The 25,587-nt window shown below is 34.6% G+C and overlaps 1 protein-coding gene across 1 annotated transcript in view; it reads right to left on the bottom strand.

Moving 5' to 3' along the window:
- Positions 1-25,587, bottom strand: part of RFX7 (regulatory factor X7) — a 121,569-nt gene that overhangs the window by 47,997 nt on the left and 47,985 nt on the right. The window contains exon 2 of the mRNA XM_039216568.1: positions 22,803-22,836. Coding sequence (XP_039072499.1) covers positions 22,803-22,836 — 34 coding nt within the window. The remainder of the gene's footprint in view (positions 1-22,802; positions 22,837-25,587) is intronic.

Below are 25,587 nucleotides of genomic sequence, written 5' to 3' on the forward strand. Positions count from 1 at the left end.
GTTATCATAAAGTTTCACTATTTCAAACAGTGCTACAAGAAAGATCCTTTGTGACTGCTGTATCTTTGTGTAAGAACTTTTTCTATGGTACATACTTAAAAGTAGAAATACTAGGCTATAAAGAATGCACATCTTCAATTTTATTGGGCATTTCCAAATTGTTCCCTCAAAACAGTTGTGCCAATTTATATTTTCAACAGAAAAGCTACAATTTTTCTACATCCCTGTTAAAACTTAAGATTTAAATGTTAGCTACTCTTATAGATATGACAAAGTATTTCACTGTCATACATTTTCTGACTGGAGGTGAGACTGAGGATCTTTTCAATTATTTATCATTTGCGTTTACTCTAAAACGATGACTACGAAATTTTGGCATGCATCAGAACCACCTGGAGAGCCTGTTAAAGACTGCATCACCTCAGCTCTAGAGTTTCTGATCAGTAGTCTTGATTGGGGGCCAGAGAATCCTGATTTCTAATACATTCTGTTTAGTGATGCTGAAACTGCTAGTAAGAGAATCTTATCTAAAGAACTATGGTTCAAGGAATATTTAAAAATGAAGATATTTATCACAGTCTATGTACTAATCCTCCATTGGCTATAAGTGCTATTTTATTTTCCTAGTTGTAGCTTGTCTTTTCATTTTGTTTTTGGAGTCATTGATGCAGAGAAGTTTTTAATTTCTAGGAAGTCAAATATATCAACCTTTTCATTGATAACCTGTGCTTTTTGTGTCCTGTTTTGAAATCCTTCCCTGTCCCAATGTCACAAAGACATCCCTTGTTTTCTTTTTAAAGTTTCTTTTTCACATTTAGGTCTTTAATTCCCCTGGAATTTATTTTTCTATAACATATAAGGCAGGATTCTAATTAAAAATTTCCCACAAGGATGGCTAAATGTTCAGTATAATTTACTGAATAATTCACCAATTTCCTTATTTTTCATGCCCCATCTATTATGGGATTCTTGTCTATTCAAAGGTTTAAAAATGGATGCAATTTTTACTTTCAGCATTTAAAATCACCTTTTCTGAGGTGGAATTTAATTTAGAGAAAACCAATTTATCTTTAAGAGTAATACAGCAAAATGTATGATTCACTGATTGTTCTGCAACTTGTGTCACAGAGACTTTTCATATAACAGTATCACCCAGTAACTGATTAATTTAGTAATAAAGCAGCTTTGATAGAGCTTTTATAAATCTGAGTTTAAAAGGCACATTTCCTATTGATAAATAACTAATATGAATATGACCTATATTATATGTTATAAATGAAAGAAGCAGCTGCTATTTGAGCTTGATAGACTAACCCTTCAAGTCCAATTTATCTAAAGCAGTAAGATAGAGTAGTAAGGTGTAGAATATAGAATTAGAAGGCTTAGAGCCAAATTCCAGATTTGCACTCATTAGCTTTGTTATATTAGGCAAGCTGTTCAAGCTGCATAATCTGTAAAACAGAGATAAAATGCTCATAAAATTTTTATGAAGATTAAAAGCAATTTATAAAATACATTTATAATAGATATTATTATTATACAAATATTATTCTGAATTAATTTGATTGCTTAAAAGATCTTGGGAAGAGTTTATTATTCAAATTTTATCAACAAGTACATAATTTTTATTTGAAAAAGCCAGATATCTTAAGAAATTTAGGAATTATTTAGCCTGGTGACCTCCACTAATTTGGGACATACACTGTAAGAGCAAGGCTCCTAGATTTTATATGTGACCAACACATTTGCCCATAAGTTATTAAAGACCATGTTTTGCTAGCACTGACTTTCTGCTGGGTAAATGCAGAATAGAGTGGATATTATGCCTTCTTAAGCCATCAAGATGAAATAGAGGTTAGAAATTACTTCTGACAACAACTGTGCTACTAGAGAGAAAGGAATCAATTTAAGCAGAATAGGTCAGAAATAAAAGCTCTTCCTAAGTTGGACTTGGACAAAATGAGTAACTTTCCACTTGTGTTCTATCACAAAAAACACTTGAAAAAGTATTCTATATTTCAAAAACTGAGTTTATTTTTAGTGTTTCTGCTTATATACTCAGGACATCTGCCTTTGAACTACCAATACTTACAGGATAGATTACTGAGAACCAGGTAGAATTTCAAATGTCTGATTACCAGAACTTAAAGCCCTTCAAGCAGATGGTAAGGAAATATGTCTCAAGTATTTACTATCATGGATATAGTTTTAAGGTAGTCTGAATGGAGAAATCTGCTCCTGTTTTTAGGGACCATCTTGAATCAGGTTTGCTCTATAATTTCATGTTAAAAAGAAGGAATTTCTCCTGTTTGAAATCAATTCTCTACAGTGATGTGTTTCCTGTTATGAAACTTCCCTCTCAGGTGTTATTCACGGTTATGTTTTGTTTTAATAAGGTCACAAAACTGGGAAAGGGCTGATGCTTACAAAGACCGTAACAATTAAAGGCTTATCTGACACTTCTGGTGGAAGATGACCAGCCAGGGTATCATGTCTGTAATTATTCTTTAAACTTTACCTTTCAAACTGGTATCAGAAAAAGGTCTTTTTAAAAAGCTTTAATTTAAATTTATATTTAGAACAGTCAGCTTAAAATCCAGAAACCTAAATTCTCCAAGCTTGACTGTTTCTTCAGTTAATCATGGATGGAGGGAAAATATATACACTGACAGGATAATCATGCTTAAATTTGCCTTTGATTTTATGAACTACAAAACAAAACACAAAACAAAACGTAATAAAAAAAATTCCAATTTCTACCCCTCAGGTGACACTAATTCAAGAGCACAGAACTAAAAGTCCTCTTCACCAGCATCACTGACAGAAGGACTAAAAAGGGGAAAGTGGAAGCTTATTTTATAGCTTTTTTAAATTGATGGACACAATCAACATACCTGATTATTATATTCTCTCAGGCCTGAGCAGTTGTGAAAGCTGTCCTCCCACAGGATAATAAGGAAGACAGAGAAAAAGGTCAAGGTATGAGGACTCTTATTTTTCAATGCTTATTGCTTAGAATTCTTAATTTTCAGTTTCCTAACTTGCTATGATAGAACCATGGGACGTGGGGTCAGGGTGTGATCTTCTTTTGAGCTACCTGCTTTAAACAACGTAAGAGGAAATTGTTTTTCTAGTCTCAGTCCTAGAAAATATAAATCAAATAGGAAGACTAATTTTTATTATATTTGTATTATTAAGAGAATTTACTCTATTTGTGAACTTACTGATATAGATATAAAATGAAAATGTTTTAGTTTTTTGTTCAAAATATTCTGCTCTGAGATAAGAAATGTGATTTGAGTTCATTTGAAAAACATCAACTACTAAGGGACAGCTTAGAAAAAACAAAGCAACGCGGACAAGCAGGCTTCGGTGAAACCCAAAATTTCTTACTTTCTTCTAATTCTGCTGGGTTATCTAAAGAATCCATGGCCATCTGAAAACAGACTAATGAACAAAAAACCTCCTTCAGTTTGCCTCAACTACAATCAAACCCAGAAAACTTCTAACATAAAGAAGCCTGGAAGGGCCGCAGGGTAAGCACTGGAAAATTCACATTCCAAGTAGGTAAGTAAGGTATTTGAGTAGATTCTGTGTCATATATTAGGAAAGTTCTGTACATAAAATTGGGAACAGATTAAATTATGAAAGAAAAGAGTCAAATACATTGTCAAGGACATCTAAACATCTAATTCTACCTAACAGTGGTCATTTTAATTAACGTACTTTAAAATATACTGGTTTTTGTGTGTTTCTTAAGGGGCTAATAATAAAGAAGGAACCTGCATCTCTCAAACTGAAATAATAAATAACATGGTAGCAAGTATCATGGCTACATATGTGCCCAGATGACCAAAGACTAAACAAAATGCTGAGACAAGGGCATATTGCTAAAATATTCATATAGTAGGTACTAGGGTGTAAATAGGCAGAGCATACATAAATTGATAGATTTGAGTCCCTTTGATACAGGACTCAGAGGAGCACACTACTGCCCATTGTTAAATTATACAAACAAGTGACCACCACGGGATGATCATTTAATACGTCTCTGGTTCACTTAAGTGAGGCAGAGGTTATTATCAATGTTTCTGCATCTCTCACAAAAAGACTCTAGGGTTCTAGCAATGGTTGGGGTTGGGAGGGGGTACTAACAAGAAGGATAAGGTTTAGGTCTTTCTAGTCACTTGATTTTTAATTTTTTCAGCATGGGAGGAAAGAATGGTCCCCAAGAGAGCAGCTATTATGTTCCCCCTGAAATGGATTTCTAACTGATTCTCCAAGATTTTAAAGCTTTACCCTCAGCAAAGGTGTAGGCCATAGAGACGAAAATTCAGTTCTGTAATTGCTATCTCTGTTGCTAATAAACTTTCCTTCTTTTTTCCTTAGTTTTCTGCAAGTTTGAAATGACTTAAAAGGCAAAGACAGAAAAACTAGAATCCTGTAACAATTCATTTGTTTTCTATGAGACTATGCTTTTGTGTGTTATGCCATTCTTATGAATATAAAGATATTAAGAAAAATTGTGTTTCTTTCAGGTAATGGTGAGAGATAGTCATTATTCTTTCCTATTTTTCTTTGTGACAATAAAATGAATTTGAAAACTAGCTGACAATGGTTAGAGCATTCTTAATAATTATGAAAGAGAAGAGTTACTAAAACTCATGATGTGGGCCTTATTGGCAATTTGGTCCACTTGAGTCCTTAACTGGAGGAAAAAGTTAAAAAAAAAAACACACTATGACCATATTGTCCTCTCCATACAAAGAAAGGATAAAGTAATTCATGATTAATGTAAAAAAAAAAGAAGAAGAAGAAAAAGTTCAATATCCTCTAAATGACCTGGGCTTGTATAGATTATTTCTTTATGATACTCAAAAAACAAAACCAGCTATTTAAATCTGGACTTTTTGGTGAGTCTTCTACCCTGCCCCAGTACATTCTACACAAAAATGCTTTCTTTTGAGTTACCCATTTCTTTACCAAGTGACTGAAAGGAAAAAGTCAGATTCTGAAATAGGTCTTTGCTTAGTAACCTTAGGGCCACATCACAAGATAAACCCTATAACAATGAGCCTTTTTCAAGCTACAATGTACTTTAATTAGATACTGCAAACAAAGTTTTTAGTTTCAATCAAGTCTGGGTTGGTAATTGACCTTGGTCATCATTTAGCATTCATCACAGCAAGGATCTGGGGTGAGAAAGCTTGCTTTCTCCTATAAAGGAGGGAAAGAAGGAAGGAAGCCTTCCAGTTATATCGACCTCATACATGCCTCAGTACAGAAGCATGAGCACAGAGCCTGACATGTGGCCCGAAACCATGAACTGTGAGATCATGACCTGAGCTGAAGCTGGATGCTTAACTGACTGAGGCACCCAGGCACCCCCATATGCCTCTTCTTTAAAAATTATTCCATGGGGCGCCTGGGTGGCTTAGTCGGTTAAGCGTCCGACTTTCGCTTAGGTCATGATCTCGCAGTTCGTGGGTTCGAGCCCCGCGTCGGGCTCTGTGCTGACTGCCAGCTCAGAGCCTGGAGCCTGTTTCAGTCTGTGACTCCTCTCTCTCTGACCTTCCCCTGCTCATGCTGTCTCTCTCTCTCCTAGAAATAAATAAAACATTTAAAAAAATAAAAATAAAAAAATAAATTATTCCTTGAGTGAGTTACTCAAAATTATGTCCAGCACAGTATTATGTCTGTTTTAGACAGTCCCACTCTAAAAGCATTAGTCTGGTTCTCAGGGAGCAGACATACTACATTCTCATGTTGCATCTATCTTTTAGTTCCTGCCCACTCACTTCAGCACAGGCACACTCAAATAACTGGCTTCTAACTAAAGACATTAACCATGAGACAGACTTGAAAAGTTTAAAAATTAAATGAGAACATTCATTCTTTCATCCTGCACTGAGTGTCTACTATACTTTAGGCTTTAAATTTTAATACAAGGGAGAGACAATCAACAAGATTTATTTACTTATTTTTAAAGTTTATTTATTTATTTTTGAGAGAGACAGAGAGAGCATCCCAAGCATCTGACAGTGCAAAGCCTAAAGTGGGGCTCAAACCCACAGACCATGAGATCATGACCTGAGCTGAAATCAAGAGTGAAATGCTTATTCAACTTAAGTTACCTAGGCACTCTGACAATCAACAAAATTTAAAAATAAAACAAATGTTATATGATTATGATAAATGCTATGAAGAAAAAGTTTTGGGAAGGAATACAATTTATACTAGAGTAGTCAGGGAAAATTTCACTGGGAAGTAAGACGAGAAAATGTTTCACACAATGGCTAACCAATGGGAAAGACTATCAAAAGAGCCACCATAATTCTTTGTTTTACCCTACTTTTGCTTTCCATTGACTAGCCATTGTAATGTTGCAAGAACTGACAGTAAAGAGAGCCCACATTATTAAGAAACAAAAAGAGAGGGTGCCTTCTCACTATCTGTCCTCATACATATCATTATGGCTCCCTCAACCCTGTAAAGAATGACTCCCAGAAGAACCTTGCCTCAAAAGAATCTAACACAGGGGTCACAAATTAAAATGTCAGTCAGGTAACGCAAATGATTAAAACAAACTATAGGGAAGAAATGTATTTATCTGAGAAGCAAAAAGCCTGGTGGGTACTGAGAAGACTGGAGAATACAGATCATGTTTGAAAGGGGTAACTGCTACCTAACGTCAGCCAACTGTTGTCATATGGAAGTAAAGAGTGTTTCTCTTGAGTTTTCAAGAGAATCCAAATATACAATTTTTTTTCTGTGAACTCTCCCAATTTTTAAATTAGGCAACCAATCTGAAAACTTAAAAAATGTCAATATGGGCCAAACAAAACACCTCTGTGGAACAGATCTAGACTGAGGTTCTCTAGATTAGTTTCTCTGGTCCACAGGGTCAAGTGCTGATTCCTTTCAGGGCCATAAGCACTAGGAAGCTTGATTTGCTGGGAAGACCTGCTTGTTACTACCATTCGGTCCATATCTGAGTTAGCATATGTTTTAAAATCCAAGAATATACTTAGATTCAGAACAAGCCATATTAATAAGATGCTATAAGCCAAGATGAAACTATATTAGAATAACCAGGGAAATATCCTCCATTGCAGTGTTCCAAATATCATTCTGGTGAGGATCTTGGTACTGCTGAACTTCCACATAGGGATCTCTGATAAATGAACAGACATCCCACAGGCAGACTTATTGCTCTGCTTTCTCTTTGCCTGTTCTAGCAAATTTACTACTATGCTAAACAGGATTTTTCATATGGTTTATCTGGTACCTTTGTTGTGATTCTATTTTTAGATTTTAGATTTTGTAATGGACAACTCATGTGTGCCCAGAAAGTTGGTTGATTTACCTGGAAATAGGCTTTGGTGCTCACAAAGGAAGTAAAATTTTTTATTTAAAAAAATTTTTGTAATGTTTATGTTTGAGAGACAGACAGACAGACAGAGTGCAAGCATGGGAGGGGAAGAGAGAGAAAGAGAGACACAGAATCCAAAGCAGACTCCAGGCTCTGAGCTGTCAGCACAGAGCCCAATGCAGGGACTGAACTCATGAAACACACGATCATGACCTGAGCCGAAGCTGATGTTTAACCGACTGAGCCACCCAGGCGCCCCAAGAGGTAAAGTTTTTTAAACCATAGTTTAGTCTATTAATTTTTGTTCATTTCCTTAGGGAAGACAAACACCACTCCAGTGACAATGGAAGACAGAGTCTCTAAAGGATTAATGAATCAATATTCAGAACCTAGGACACACTTAATACAGATTCAACACAAGTTCACTTTTTCAAGTTTTCTACTGTACTCCCTTGAAAGAGGACCTTCCTGAAAGCTCTCCTCTGGAGGGAACCTATCTCACTACTTGAATGGTATAGTGATGGCATTTGTCAACCAGTTTCAGGTTTCTCCTGGCAATTCCACATCACTTTCCACTTCTCCCTTCTAATGATAATCCTACAAAGTCCTCTTTTTGTCAACTTTCGTATGAATAAACCCTACCCCAAGGTTTATAGCATGGCTCTGTAAAACAGTGCTTTTATAGGCTATGCTAAGTCACCAAAAAAGGCCAATCAATGCAGCAGTTTTTAGATTCGGAAGTAGATGGCAATATGTAAGAGTCCCTTCTTGGAACTTAGTTAGTGAGCCCTAGAAGTAAGGCAGTATACTCCTCCTGAGAGGTATACCCTTACCTTCCCTTACTCTTGATTTTAACTCTTCTGTCTTCCAACTAATGAGAAAAAAGGTAAGCAAAGGTTGTCTAATCGTACATTTATGTTCTTACTAGGATTGCTGTTGAATTGCTTAATCCATGAGATATATATTTTTCTTGTTGCTTCGACTGATTTCCTGACAAAATGAATGCTGTTTAATATTTATATTAGCCTTTCCACACAGAAACAAAACATATAGTCTTTCCTCTGTCCCCTTCCCCCTCTTAACCATTATTAGTTCTAAAAATTTCAAAGCAGGACTAATCATTTAGGGGACCTGAACATTAGAACTGCTGGAAATACTGCTTCCTGGTGGTGCAAACACCTAAAACACAGTAACATAAGTAGGAAGTTCTCGATATCCTTGTAGCTCTGAATGATAACATATGGGAAATAATTTCTCTCTCTATTCTAGAAACTTGCCTTAAAGATTTTACCAATCATTTCCTAAATAGTGTGGCCTATAAAACCATTTTCATAAGTCTTATGAGGGAAAAAAGTCTGGAACACTCTGAATACTTAAGATTCATCACATATAACAGCATATTAATAGCTTTTAAGATATTTTTTAATCCAAAGTTCATGAAACATTTTTGACGTTTCAAACTTTTTGCGTAACATTTTAACATCCTATGGGACTATTCTTCCAAGGATCATATTTTGGGAAATATGAATTATTATTTCCCAACTTGCTATGATGGACTTTAACCAAAACATGCTTTTTCTGCACCAATTACACTCATGGTTCTTTCTCTCACATTTCAGGCCTTCCTACAGCTGTCAGGTAGCCCATTTAACTGAACTAAGGTAGCTTTCAAATTCTGCTGGAGTCCAGATAATCTTCTGGTGCTGGGTATGGCAAGGTAAGATTTAGTGTCAACTATTAAGTTGGTTATAAGAAATGTAACTGGGGGGCACCTGGATGGCTCAGTTGGATAGTCTCTGACTTCAGCTCAGGTCATTATCTTGTGGTTTGTGGGTTCGAGCCCCACATCAGGCTTTGTGCTGACAGGTTGGAACCTGGAGTGTGCTTCGGATTCTGTGTCTCCCTCTCTCTGCCTCTACGCCACTTGTACTCTGTCTCTCTCTCTCTCAAAAAATGAATAAACATTAAAAAAATGTAACTGGATCAACTTTACAAATGTATAATGACATTATAGATCTCAAAGTGTTATAACTCATGAGAAATTTAGTTTAAGATATTAGTTATTATTAAAATCAAGTAAAGATCAACTGTTTTAATTCCAAAAGTATTAAAACATTAACAAAAAATGCTTTATTCACAATTATACCACTACTTTACATGATATCTTTAATTCATGTAAATGAATTAAACTTGATAAACAGGCAAAATGCTAGGCTTTAAAACTAGCATAGATACAGTTTAAAAATTTTCACTTCTAGATAGTCTTTGCAATTATAATTGATTTAAATAATTAGAATACTTTTAGCTATTTTGTTTTAGTGAAAATGTTATGAGTTCTTTAATTGGCATTCAAACAACCTGCATGCAAAAAAATAAATAGCATTTAGAATTACTGACCACTAAATTTCAGTAAAATAATGAAGTCAGCTTTTAATTTTTTCATTCCAGATTTATTTTCAAGTTGGAAAGTTATTTTCAGAAATAATTCTTGATTATATAATAAGAAACAGAATTGCAAAAAGTTCACAAATAAACTCCTATTTCAGATATTTTAAAAACATGATATAGTGTATCACAGTTTTTAAAAGCCTAGGGTCTGGAGTAAGATTACCTAGATTAAAAGCCTAATTCTACCAATTATCAAGTTTTATGATCTTGGATAAATTACTTAAACTGTCTGAGCTTCCCTCTTTATCTGTAAAATGAAGATGAAAATAAGATTAACCTCATAAGCAAATTAAGAAGATGGAGTGATAAGGCATGTAAAGTACTCATCTGGCATATGGTAATACATACTCAATAAACAACAACAACAACAACAACAACAACAAAGAAACTCTCTAGGGATATTATATGCATATTTTACATTTTTTTTGATAATTACCATTTATGAATAATCATTCATCAAATGTTTACTGAATATATTATACTAATAATTGTACTAATAATGTGCTAACTATGCTAAGCACTATGAATACAAAGACCATAAGAAATAGTTTTTACTTCCAAAAGCTTATTTTTGGAGAAGAAAACAAATTAATCTGGTTATTAGCATACTATGTGGTAAAAATTTTAATAGGGGTACAGAGAGTTTTTTAGGGTGCATGAAAGCAGGGGCCCATAAATGAGAAGGTAAGGCAGACAGATTAAACTTATATATATGTATATATACATACATAAATTGCTAATCATTTTCTTCTTTGTCTTCCTTTAATATAGAGGCTGGAAAACAACAACAAAAAAATCTTCCATGTTCTAGTTTCCCTTATAGCTAGTAGTACCCAAATGACATTACTCTGGAGGCTGAAGTTTCTGAAGTGGGTTTTCAGAAGGGAAGTATCCTAAAATAAAGACAGAGCTTCTCTAGAAGAAAGCTCTTTCGCCCTTCTTCCTGCCTCATCATTTGGACAAAGGCAGCAGCCATCAATAATGTGACTAGAACAAAAAATGACACGGCAAAAAAAAAAAAAAAAAAAGAGAGAAAGAGAGACTAGGACTCCAGTGGCATTGGTGAGTTATTGTACCACTCTTGAATGCCTAATTTTTCACTTGTTAGATAACACAAACTCTTATTTCTATAAGCCACCAATAGGGTTTTCTGTTATCTGCAGCTGAATTCACTCTTAGTAGATGAACAAAACTTTCTGAAAAGGTTTCTGAGCTGACTCCAAAAGAAGGAGCAGAGTTATCCAAGTGAAAAAAACCTGAGAAGGGCACAGCTGGCAAAGGAAATAGCATCTACAAAGGCCTGGAGGAGGAGAGAGTATGGAGTGTTGATCCTGGCATCTGTTCTACAATATGCACCTTCTGGCTTCTCAGAAGGCTTTAGCCAGGAGATTCCCAACCTTTTCCATCTTCCAATCACAGGGTTTCAAGGATTCAATACTCTCCTCTCAGATGTTCCATATGGGCAACATTCATTCTAAACTGTATGTTCTGTGATGATGAACATGTGTCTTTAATGTTTAGACTTCTAAAAAGAAATTTATGGTAATTTAAGTCAATTAGATCCACATTATCAATTTACACATTAAACTCCATCAACTAAAGCTGCCATGTGTGCTTACTATGTGCCAGGCACTGTATTTATACTAATTATCTCATTTAATATTCACAACAATTCAGTGTGGTAGGTACTATTATTATGTCTTTTGTTACAAAACTGATTTAGATTAAAATAGTCCAAATCAAACAGTAAGGGTAATACTGGCTGGGGCTAGGATTCAAACTCAGGTCTATTTCATTCTACAGCCTCAGCTCCGAGCCATTCTGCTATACTGCTAGTCAGTTTCTTTAGCTTCTGGCTTGTTAGTTCCACTTCATTTGCCTGAATCCTTCCTGCATCTATGCAGTAAAGTTTTAGTTCCCCATCTGTACTCTGTAGAGGAGGGTGGTGGTGGCTCAGGCTGGTTACCTCTTAACAGGAAAGTATGGAAGGAAGAGGTATATGTAAGCAGAGTAGAACAAGAAAAAAGGGAAAATTTCAGAAAAAGAAAAAAATGTTCTTTTCCCCCAAAAGAATGAAACAAGTTTCTGTTCTTATTGGACTGTGAAGTAATTCCAAAAAATAAATCTTATCCTAAAGCATATGATAATCTGGAAAACAAAATGCATCAAACTCAGACCTGAGAAATCACAGATGGTATTTCAAAGGGAGTGATACCTAAGAATCTTAAAATACAAGAAGGTACAGCCAATAGAAAGAACTTGAAAAAGAATAAAAAAAAAAAAAAGAAGAGATGGTCTAGGTTTGAGTTTTTTCAACTTCAACACTACTAACAATTTTGGGCTGATAAGTCTGTTACACGGTGATGTAACAGCCTGTTTTGTAGAATGTTTAAAGAGCCATGTCTTCCACCTACTTGCTGCTGGCCACACACTCTGTTGAAAATCAAAACTGTCTCTAGATATTATCAAATGTCCCAAAGGGGGCAAAAATGCCTCTGGTTGAGAACCATTGCTCTGGACCTGCACAATGCAAACTGGCTGCCACACGCCACATGTAGCTATTTAACTTGAAATTAATTAAAATAGAATAAAAGTTCAGTTCTTCAGTCACACTAGTCACATTTTAAGTGTTTACTAGCTAATGGACAGCACCATTCTAGAGAGCATATACTCTCTTATTTCACAACTGTTTACTACAGCTAAATGACAGCCTGTGAAGGGAGTGAAGAAAGGTAAGGTTAAACAAGAGAAGTAAGACTTGAATATGAAAGGTCTCCCATGCCTTAAGAGAGAATAATGGGGAGCAAGTCAGAGTTTTTAAGCAAGGGTATAGAATAAACAGATGCACATTTTATAAAGCTGACTATAATGGTGCTGTGGAGGATGGAATGAAAGTGGAGAGTCTAGAAGAAGAGAAACAGCTGCAGTATTTCTAACAAGTATGGAGATCTGGATTAATGCAGCAGTAGCAGGGATGGACAAAAAGGGAGCAATTAAGGAGGCAGAATTGATAGGACTTGGTGACTGACCAATATGAGGTAGGCCCAGGAAAAGAATGAAGTCAAGAACGACTACCAGGTTTTTAGGATCCATGAATGAGTACATCCGCTAAAACAGTATGGTACAAAGAATGTTCATATCCTAATCCTCTAATCCCTGGAACCTGTAAATCTGTTACCCTCCATGGCAAAAAGGACTTTATAGATGTGATTAAGGACCTTGAGATGGAGAGATAGTCCTGGATTATAGAGTAGGCCCAATGTAATCCCAAGTGTCCAGATAAAAAGGAGCCTGAGGGAGCTCTAAACACAAAAAAAAGAAGTGTCAGAGTAATGGAGTGTAAGACAGACTTGAGCAGCCATTGCTGGCTTTGAAGATACAGCCATTAAAAGCTAGAAAAGGCAAGGAAACAGATTCTCCCCTACAGTCTTCAAAAGGAACATAGTCCTGATGCTACTTTCATTTTATTCTAGTGAGACATGTGTCAGACTACTGACCTACAGAACTATAATAAATTTGTTTTGTTTTAAACCACCAAGTTTATGGTAATTTGTTGTAGCACCAATAAGAATCTAATATAGATAGGTTCAGAATGGGGGTATGATACAATGAGACTGGTTCAGAAAAAATGAGTTTGAAGTGACTATGGGATATCCTGGTAAACTGGTCGGATATAAGAATCTAGACCTTCAACTGGAGATGTATAATTAGCAGACATCACCATATTTACATTACTTGAAACCATCAAAATAGATGAAATCATCATGGGCAAATACAGACAGAATGCAGACAAATCAGGTAGAAAAATACTAGAGGCCTGTGAAGGAAACTGGGGAGGAACAGCCTAAGATGTAACAAGAAAACCAAGATAGTGTGGTATCTAAGGAATGAAAAGAATAACATATACTAAACGAGGAGGGTTAGGGAATGATCAATAGTCAAGTGAAAAGGGGTGGTGAAATTAGGGACTGAGATTGTTATATTTAGCAATAAGGGATCATTCATGGTATTCTTGGTAAGCACAGGTATCAGAGAAGTGGTTATTGGAAGACTTGTTGCCGGTGTTGAAGAGCGAATGGAAGATAAGGGATGAGACTGAGTTTCAAAAGAAAGAAAGAAGACTGTGGTAGCTAGATCAAGGTTGTGAATTTCAGGGAGGATTTTTTTTAATAGATGATAAAGATTAACCACTTAACTGTTAACAGGAAAAAGCTAGTAGAAAATGAGAAAAAAACAAAAACAGGAGAAGAGAATAAATGAAATGAATTCTGAGATAGGAAGGTATGGGATCAGAGCCTAGAGAGAGATCAACTTTCAGAAAGGCAGAAAGGTACTTCTACTATTAGGAGAAAAGAGAAGGAATACAATGGGTACCAAAGTGAGCAACTACTGAATCGGGGATAAGAAACTGTTAATTTTGTGGAATACCTTCATTGTGTCTTATTTTCTCAGAGGAATAGGAGGTGAGATCATGTGCTGACAGTAAGAGAGACAGGAGTTTGGAAACTTTAGTTTAAAAAGTTTGAAACCGTTTTTGTGGAGAAGAGTGAATGACAACTCACTAGGAAGTGAAGGGGGTTGAAGGGGCCTGTACATTTTACTGAATCTTTAAAATATTTATTAATAGACTTATCCGAGTGGCCACACAGGAGTACCTAACACTGGAGCATCTTTCCCAGCTTTACCAACCTAAACAAAACACATGCAACTGTTTTCAGAAACTGAACAGAGGGCACAGAACTCTTACATCTTAGAGAAAAGACACAAATAAAATAATTCTATCTGAAGGCAACCTGTAAACTGGTATAGGGAGGGGGAACCCAAGCAGAGCATGGCAGTACTGATGCACTAAAGTGACAGAGATCAGTGTTTGAGAAAGCAAACTACCAAAAGGAAGATCTGAAGTATCTTCAAAATCTACACAAATTATGTAGATCTGGAATCTACTGCTGAATATTAAACTGTGTGAGTACAGAAAAACTCCATGAAGTTGGATACAGAACTACCAGATAACTATAACTGTCTATGACATGTTCAAATTCTAATTAGACAGAATTGAGAGATCTCAGTTAACACCCAAGGAATGCAGTATAGACACAGAAGTAATATTTTAGCATAAAAGCTAAATTCTAACATGAATGCTATTACAGATTTGCCCCAAAAAAGTTTAAACCCAGCAAAAGATCCAACTATCCTACAAGTAATTTAGTTGCTGGCCAAAGAAAGCTTTAATAGACTTCAAAGGAAGAGAAAAAAAAAAAACCCAAAAACAACCTAGACACTATAAACAAACAAATACTAAATTAAAAATAGATATGCAAGAAGTAGAAAGCATGATCCATAACTGTAACAACAAAAAAGTCAGTAAATAAAACAGACTTATAGATAAAATAATTAGCAAGCAATGACTTCAAAGCAAGTATTATAAAAATGAGAAGACAAATGAACAACAAAACAAAACAATACAAAACACCCAAGTGGAATTTCTAGACCTGAAAAATTCAAGATCTAAAACAGATAATTCACTCAATTATCAATTCTGAGGCTTACATCAGCAGAAAATATTAGGGAATGTGATAATAAAGAAATATAACCTATCCAAAATGAAGCAAAAAGAGAAAAAAATAACTAAGCATAGCCTTAGTGACCTATTTTGAGTCCCAGGATAGAAGGGGCAACGAAGAATATTTCAATGGTTAGGAATTTTTTGAAAAATGGTGAAAATAAAAACTCACACATTTGAGGAGCTCAATGAACCACAAGCAGGACAAAAAAAAAAGAAAATCATACTAGGGCTTTTATAATAGCACCGCTGAAAACCACTAATAAATAATCTTCTAAGACATCAAAGGAGAATAAAAAAGAATATATTACATATAGAGAAACAAGAATAACCACAAACTTCCCAATGGAAACTGTGCAAGCCAGAATACTGTGGATCACTACTGCTAAAATGCTGCAAGAAAAACTAAAATTCTTTATCCAATAAAAGTACCCTCTGAAATGAAGGCCAATTAAAGGATTATTTTTTCAGATAAACTATAACTAGGAGAACTAATAGTAGACCTACAAGAAAATAAAATGCAAAATTGTATATGTACACTCAAATATATAAGTAAGCAGTAACAAGGCAAACCTTGTCAGACTGGATAAGAAAGCTACAAGTATATGATGTCATCAACAGCAACAAACCACTTTAACCATAAAGACCTATAATGCTTAACAGTAAAAGGATGGAAAAAGATACGTCTTACAAGCAAACACCAATTATAAGAGGGGAAGGCTATGCAAACAAAGCAGACTTTCAAAGCACAAATGTTATCATAGATAAAAATGGAAATATAATAAAAAAAGAACCAATTCACAAAGAAGACATAATACTTCTACGTATTTATGTTCCAATAATAGCTTCAACACATGAAGCAAAATCTGACAGGATCAGAGAGAAAAAAAAATTTACAATCACAAGAGAGACATTTTAGCATCCCTCTCTATAGCTGCAATAAGGGAGGAAGAAAAGGATAAATATATCTTGAAAAGAAACCAACTGGACCTAAGTGTTAGATTAAGAACATTCCATCCGATGACAGTTGAATATACAGCAAAACCTTGGATTCCAAGTAACTTGTTCTGTGAGTGTTCTGCAAAACAGGCAAATATTTCTAATAAATTTTAACTTGATAAACAAGCGATGTCTTGCGATATGAGTAGTATGTGATGCCAAACATGACATGATCACAACTGAGCCAATGGTTCTCTCTTTCACTCGCTGGCTCACTGTGGGACTGTGAGTGACTGTCTCTCATACTCAGATGTTTGGCCTCAGGCCACAGTGTTTGCCAATCAGTGATTTTTCAGAACACTGCAAGGTGCCCGAATCTGGCCCTAGTGTGTTTTTTGTCACTTCAAAGCACCTATGGACAGTCCTCTGCTTTTCCATACAACAGTAAGCTTAGGAATGTTTTGCTTCATTCTAGGTCATTGGATAGGTTCCTTGTTAAAGTTGCACAAAAAGAAAAAGATTCTATTGAGCCAACAGATAGCAGTGATTCTGTTACTAACAGTGAACGTTGTCCTACACAATACCATCGTCTCTCTTGTCTCCCTCACACCAGCCACAAAGGTTATGAAAGTTAAGTACAGGTTAATTTGCTTATTTTTCTTTACATTTTGTGTTTTCTTTATTATTTTGTGTTATATTACAGTATTGTAATCATTTTTATATGAATATTTTTGGATTGTGGAATGAATCATCTGAGTTTCCATTATTTCTTATGGGGAAATTGACTTTGATATACAAGTGCTTTGGATTACAAGCATGTTTCCAGAACACATTATGCTTGCAAACCAAGTTTTTACCCTATATTCTCTTCAAATATATATGAAACATTCACTAAGACATACAATTAAAAAGTTTTGATAAATACTCAACTATCTGGGAACTGATCAAGATAAATCTAAGTGTCCCATGGGTACAAAAATAAATGAGAATGGAAACATAAAAATAAAAAAAAATTGATAATAAAAACTTAACATAAAATTTATGGGATGCAGCTAAACCAGTGCTTATAGGGCAATTTATAGCACTAAAATGCTTACAATAGAAAAGAGAAAAATTTCAAGTTTCCATATTAAGGAGCTAGAAAAATAAGAATATATTTTAAAAAGGTAAGCAAAAAGAAAGAAAGAATACTTACTAGAAGAGAAAGAAACAAAATAGAAAACTGACAAACAAGAGAGAAAAATCAATGGAGCCAAAACTCAATTCATATGAAAAGATCAATAAAATGATTAAAACTCTACCTAAACTGATCAAGAAAAAAAGAAGATATAAAGGGCCCTTATCAAGAATCAGAGATAACTGCTACAGATTCTACAGACAGTAAAAGATAATAAGGGAACATTATAAACAACACTACATGAACAAACTCAGTAATAAAGTAGAAATGAACAAATTTCTCCAAAGACTAAAATACTAAAACCGTATCAAGAGAAACAGAAGAATAACCATGTGATAATGAAAGAAACTAAGTTTGTAACTAAAACTTTTCCCCCAGTTTTGCTAGTAAAATCTATGAAACATTTAAAGAAATAGTAATTTTAAATAGATTCCTTCAGAAAATGGAGAAGAGTATTTCCAAACTCATTATATGAAGTCAACATTACCCAGATACCAAAAACAGGAAAAGATTTTATAAGAAAATAATACTTCCAAAGCTGTAATTAATACAGACAATAGTCTTTAACAAAATGGCAAGTCTAATGTAGTAATATATAAAAGTATGATGCAATACCTGAAGTATAAAGGATCATGTAGAGTTTATCACAGAAATGCAAGGATTGTTTTCACTTGGGAAAATCAATCAGTATAATTGACCATGTTAACAGAATAAAGGATAATTATCTTGTGATTATTTTGATGAGTACAGAAAAATCATTTGATAAAATACAGCATGCATTTGATAAAAAAGAAAAAAAACTTAGGAAAACAGGAACAGAAGAGAACATTCTCAGTTTGAAAAGAGCATCCATGAAAAAAGTAACATTAACATCATATTATAAAGTGAACGAACAGTTTTCCTCTAAAATTGGGAACAAAGAGGGCTGCCTGGGTGGCTCAGTAGGTTAAGCGTCCGACTTTGGCTCAGGTCATGATCTCACGGTCTGTGAGTTCAAGCCTGGCATTGGGCTCTCTGCTGATAGCTCGGAGCCTGGAGCCTGCTTGAGATTCTGTGTCTCCTTCTTTCTCTGCTCCTCCCCACTTGCACTCTGTCTGTCTGTCTCTCTCTCTCAAAAATAAATAAACATTTAAAAAAAAATAAAATGAAAAGCCTTTATTTATGGACAATATGATTGAGTATGAAAATTCAAAGGACTCTCCATACAAGCATCTAAATAATATGTAAACTTAGTACGTTTTCAGACTACAAGGTCAACACAAATATTAGCAGTATAACATTGTATAACAAACATTTTAAAAAGTAATTCATGATAGCATCCAAAGTATTAAAATATTTAGGTGTGATTTAAGCAAAAACATATAAACTCTACACATAGAAAACTACAAAACACTGTGAGAAAAATTATAGAAGAACCAACTAATATGGAGATATACCATGCTCATGGATTAAAAGATTTATTGTTAAGATGTCAACTGACCCCAAATTGATCTATAAATTCACTAAAATCCCAATAAAAAATCCCAGTAGACTTAGGAGTTTTGTCTGGATAGAAATTGAAAAATTTGAGGCACTTAGGTGGCTCAAATCAGTTAAGCACCTGACTTCGGCTCAGGTCATGATATCAGGGTTCTTGAATTCGAGCCCTGAGTTGGGCTCTGTGCTGACAGCATGGGGCCTGGAGTCCACTTCAAATTTTGTGTCTCCCTTTCTCTCTGTCCCTCACCTGCCAGTGCTCTGTCTCTCGTCTCTCAAAAATGAATAAACATTAAAAAAAGAAAGAAATTGACAAATTTATTCTAAATTTCTATGGAAATGCTAAAATTAATTTCAACCATTATATTACCTAATATCAAGACTTTCTACAAAGCTACCATAAACAAGACAGTGTGGTGATGTCACAAGGAAAGATATAGCAACAGATGGGAAAAAAAGAGAATAGAAGATCCACACACATGATTATTTCTGACATAGGAGGTGAGTGGGAAATGGTGGACTTTTCAATAAATGGTGCTGGAACAACTAGATATCCATTCATATGGTAAAAGATGAAGACTGCAGTTCACCTCATACAAAACACAAATCTAAATCACAAGGATTAATAGAAAAAGCTAGAATCATAAAACTTTTAGAAGAAAACATATAAAGTCTTTGTGAGAAGGTTGAGAAATCTAGAAAAGGTGAAACAAATAGGTCAGCAAATCCTCCCCTTAAAATAACTATATAACGACAAAATGGTCAAAAAGAACAATTTTAGGGCTTTGGGCACTAATGGCAAACAACATGTTAAGAAATGTTTCACCATTAAAAATGGAACTTTTACTAACTGTTGAAAGTCTGTCATTCTTGCCTGTGGCCACTCCCATGAACTATCCCACACGATCTGGACAGTAGTACTGCCAGGATGAGGCCGCTTGTGTTTAAACATACACAGGAAAACATGACAATGAATCAAATATAGGGACTGATAATAAAGACAGAGAAATTAAAATACTGAGAAAGATAATCAGAGAAAAATGAACAAAGCTTCAGAGACTGAAAGGATAACATCAATCATTTCAACATACATGTAATAGAAGTTTTGGAAGGAGAAGGGAATCCAAGGAACAGAAAAATAGTTGAAGAAATAATGGCTGAAAACTTTCCCAAACAGAATAATCTGTAGATGTGAGCTCAGCAAATAAACACAAGCTGGATAAACACAAAGTGATCCATACATATACATGTAATACCAAAAGTGTTGAAAGCAAGAGTAAGTGGGTGAGCAAACGAGCAAGTGAATGAATTTAAATAAATCTTGGTATCAACAAGAGAAAAACAACTCATCATGCATATGAAAACAACATGATAAATTACTCACACTCATCAGAAACAACAAAGGCTAAGGACAGCAGAATGACATACTCAAAGTGATGAAAGAAAAAACCTGTTGATCAAGAATTATGTTTCCAGCAAAACTATCCTTTAAAACTGAAGGCAAATAAAAACATTCACAGAAAAAGACCAAGAGAATTCATTACATGCAAACATGCCTTACCAGAAATACTAAAAGAAATCTCTTAGACTGAAAGATATTATCCTTTATTCCTCCTTGTTTCTCCCTCCACATTCAATGCATGAGCAAGCAAGGTCTATTAGCTTTCTATACAAAATAAGCCTTGAATCTATACACTTTTTTCTACCTGCCTCTGTCATCACATGAGCAAGAGCTCTGAATTTTCATTTGGATTTTTGCATAGCCTAAATGGTTTTCCTGCTTATACTTAACCCCCCTACAAACCCAGTTTTCAACGTCAACCAGAGTGTTTAAAAACAATTGGATCATACTATTATCCTACTTGAAACTCTTTAATTGGCTCTCTATGTACTGAGAATGAAATCTATACTATTTGCCATGGCTAAATATGCCCTATGAAAACTTCTCCCTACGTGAACTTTTCTTCTATCATTCTCTCCTCCCTCTGTAAGTTCCAGATCACTGCACGCTGTATTTTGTGAATATCCCCAACTCCTTCCTGCTTCAAAATCTTTGTACTTATTATTCCCTCTGCCTAGTAAATGTCACAAGCAAATCATCACACAAGGCTGGATTCTTATTATTCAAGTCTCCCCTCAAATGCCATTTCCTCAGAGGCTTTTCCTAGTCATCCAATCTAAATTTACCCTACCCACCATCACTTGCCTCCTTCTTCCTTTCAAAAATTTTATAATGATAAATAGCATTTATCATTATCTGAAGTTATAATGTTCATTTATTTGACTATTCATCTAATACGTACCTCACTCAATAAATTGTAAGGTTTATGAGGCAGAGATCTCACTATCTTGTTAATCAAATATACATAACTTTAAACCTTATACTAATATGTAAACAATTTTGAACTCTTCAAAGATTCTTTAAAAGCCTTTTTCTTATTTAGTATTTTACAAATGTTGTGTCTTACAAATTCTATCAGTCTTCTGTGTCAAAAGCTGAATAATCCCCCAACACTATCTCAGGTACTGAAAAGAAAGCAATATGCCATAACTACTGAGTGATAAACAATGGGTCTCTTGAGAGTTGGGACAGACAGGAAGTCCTCTGGGGCCAAAGTCATCCCTCCATTCCCAATTACTACCTTCTTAGGTCTTAACAGCACTCTTGAATATAACACTGGATCAACAGTGAATTCTTGAGAGCAAGGGAATATGTCCTTTTTATTCTGTATCATGTATCTAGCTAGCACTGGCAGACAGAAAGTTTTCAATAATTATTTTTCTGAAGTAAATAGCATGTTTCTTCATTTATGAAAGGTAACAAGATTACCTACTTCAGAGGGTTATTGTGAGGCCAATAAAGAAAAAAAGAAGAATAAGAAAGGATAAGTGAAAGAAAAAGGGAAAGGATCCCCATGAAGTCCTTAGTCTCAACTATTAGGTCAGAAAAGCACAGGAGAACTGATCAAATTATATTCTTTCCATTTATTCACCTACCTAGAAGCTAAAAAGCTAATAATATCATAAGGTAATAATAATTTCAAAAACTAATAAGATATTACATATTTCAGCACCAGACACTATCCCACAAAAAAGTTAACTTATAAGAATACCTAAACGTGAATAAGAAAGTTCTGATGCCACAAACAAGTAGGAAGAGAACTAACTACAAGAACACTTTGGGGAAATCTAACAGTGCAGTCGCTGAGTGTTCTAGAGCCTAGGTTGTATTCCATTAGCTGAGATTTCATGAAAGATGTCTACTTGTATACATTAGCCCCAGTAGCTTCATGATTCTACCCTCACATGTTCAAGATAGGAGCTAAGGAAGTATAAATACAATCTGAATTTAAACTATCGTTGTGGTTTTAATTCTTGAAGTCCAGCAAACCAAACATGAAAACTATACCAACAAAAATTAATCCATAAAGCATTTTAAAAAGCTCTCATTTAAATTCATTTTAAGAGTTCTATTAACTGCAACATAAATTAGAACTATTATTGTGCACTTAATTCCTAAAGTCTAGCAACCTGAATAGGAAAAATTTGCAATCCAGAAAACTAAACCATCAAACATATTAAGTAAAAGCCAATAAGCTTCAAAAACACGCAATAGCCTCAGATTGTGATTTCATTATTGATGAGATATAGGAAAAGTATCTACACAGCTTATATCCAGTTCACCAATAGGGTTGTAATTAAATGTCAAATTTTATTTGCTAAAATTTGAGTTATATTTAAAATAAATATTTACTCTAGAATAATACATTTTATATAGTGGTAAAAGCCTATTACAAAAGAACTTTAAGATTAGTTATTTTACTTACCAAAATGCAGTCCACTTTAGATTGTACAGTTTTGCTAAAAGAAAAAGAAATTTAGGTTAAAAAAAATGATAGATTTATTAAATATCTAAAATAGTAAAATTCTTTTTTTAACATTAGGAATAATACCCTAAAACTGCAGCTTTCACAAAGCAAAACAAACATCTATTTCCCATTCACTGTACTAAATTCAGCCCTAAAGCATGATCAAAGTATCTTGAGTTCACTGCTACAGTCCACCTACTAGTGTTATAATGTATCATTCTAACAGATGTTTTGAATAAACAATTTAAGTTTTTAGAGACATATTAAAAAGCAGATAGAGTTTGGGGCGCCTGGGTGGCTTAGTCGGTTAAGCGTCTGACTTTTGCTTAGGTCATGATCTTGCGGTTCGTGGGTTCGAGCCCCGCGTCGGGCTCTGTGCTGACTGCCAGCTCAGAGCCTGGAGCCTGTTTCAGAGTCTGTGACTCCGTCTCTCTCTGACCCTCCCCTGCTCACGCTGTCTCTCTCTCTCCTAGAAATTAAAAAAAAAAGCAGATAGAGTTTATAATGAGTTGATTTTCAGATAGTTTATAACGAGTTGATTTTTACTGTATGCCTGCCACTCTGGAAAATGATCTATTTGGCATTTAAAAGCCATAATAGTGTAATATTATCTGTAGTTCTAAAAACTTGTTATAAGGCAGATTCTCTTCTCCTCCCTCCCACTCATACAGATGTATATTCGCGCACAGGAGCACAGGTTGGGGAAAGGAATCCATAGACATAAAAGTAATAATAAGGATTAACTAATATGGTAATAAATTGGAATGGGAGAATGTATTTAGAAATAAATAACCCAAATAAAGCCACTATACATCAATTTAACTGAACTACTGAATAAGTGAATTATTAATACAGAATACAAATGAAGTCAGTTTAAAATAATTTAACTGTCATCTGGATTTGCTATAACACATTAAAAGTTCAAGTGCAATGAGAAATCACGTATAAGTTCAGAAATAGTTTGTATCTTAAAAGATGTTACAAACCAAATTATCTCTCATAAAAGATTCTACAACCAAATAAATGTTTAAAAAAGGTTATTTGCCTCTTAATACAGCTTTACAGTTAATCTATAAAGTAAAAGTCAACATTTAAATCTCATTACAGTCAATGCAATCAATACCCTCAAAATTTTTCATTTGTATTTCACTTGTATTTCTAATTTCACTTTCTAAAGAACAAAGTATGACTAGATTAAGTTCAACTGCAAAAATCAGAATGACTAAAAAGAACAGGAGAAGCAAATGATACCTCCACTTAAGAGGAAATGACATCCTCTTCCCACAATCCCACAGAAGACTTTTTAGAGGTTTCCAAATCTTTTGGGATCATTATATAGTTTATAACACATTAGCAGCTCAAGTCTATTTTTTTCCCTCTCTTCTTAGTAACTCCTACAGTTCCCTGAGATAAGAGACTAATCTACAAACTAAGAACTCCTAAAAAATTAAAGAATCCAATCATGGTTCACCACATTCTTCCAAACCCCAACATTTCCTGTCCAAAGTGTTACAGTAACCTAAATGGTCTCCCTGCTTCTATCCTTAACAACCCCCCTTGCCTCCAACAACTCTGTGGGCTATTGTTAACAAAATGGCCAGAGTGATTCTTTTGTCCAAACCACATTAGTTCTTTGCTCCAGTCTTGATCATGGCCAAAAAAGCCCTGCAAGACCCAGCCTTCTGCTAGGTTTCTAATCTCACCTCCTACTATTCCTCTGTTCCTCATTCATTCAGCTCCTGCCAGCCTAGCCTCTGTGCTATTTCCTCAAGGGTGGTGTAGGGCCTTTATACTGGCTTTTTCTGTCAGCTTCTAAGTCTCTTCTCCCATATAACTTATCTGTTCATTTTCTTCATGACTTTACTAGACGTTATCTTTTACAGATAGCTCTTCTCTGACTTTCCCAGATAAAATTTTCTCCATCACTCTCTATCCTTGCCCTGCTTCACTTTTCATTACTGCACATACCGTCAGTCATTTTGTATTTTTATTAATTTATTTGTTTACCAGCTATCTTCCTTGACTAGAATTTAAACTCCATGAAAGCAGGCTTTATCTGTTTTGCTCACTGCTGTATTATAATCTAGCACATGTTAGGTGTTCAATAAAACCTGTTAAATGAATAAATGACATTCAGTCCCCCATATGAAGAAAACTGTTTGGAAAGACAGACCATCTGAAAAAGGGATTGTAGGGAAATTAATATGAAATTGAAAATGTAATTATTTTTTAAACCATCACTCTATACTCCTCTTGCATCAGAAACCTGCTCCATGGGATATCTGAAGAGGATGACTATGTCTTCTTATCATAAACAATTTGGCAAATCATTAAATATTATGTATAAAAGATAGCTTTTGAAAGAATAAACTTGAAAAGTAAAACAAAAGTGCTTCTAAACTAGATATGAACCTTTGCAATCACATGATCTAACCTTTTGGTTACTTTTACCTTATATTTAACCCAAGCATAATAGAAGGATATAGATTTTTAGTCCCCTTTGTTCTTCTGTCCAGTCTCATATCATACCTTACTACCTTTCCAAAGACAACATTGTTAATCTGATGTGTAACTTTCCCAGTTGGTATTTCAATATTTGTATGAGATATACAAATATCTACAAGCAACATACACTGTTGCTCCAAGAAGCTTTTACACATCTATATAAATGCCCTTATATTATATATATTCTGCAACTACCTTTTCTCATTCAACATTATCTTTGATATCTACAGTTTGATAA

The sequence above is a fragment of the Hyaena hyaena genome, unplaced genomic scaffold (genome assembly GCF_003009895.1).
Source record: "Hyaena hyaena isolate Hyena2069 unplaced genomic scaffold, ASM300989v1 scaffold_645, whole genome shotgun sequence".
Classification (NCBI taxonomy): Eukaryota; Metazoa; Chordata; class Mammalia; order Carnivora; family Hyaenidae; genus Hyaena; species Hyaena hyaena.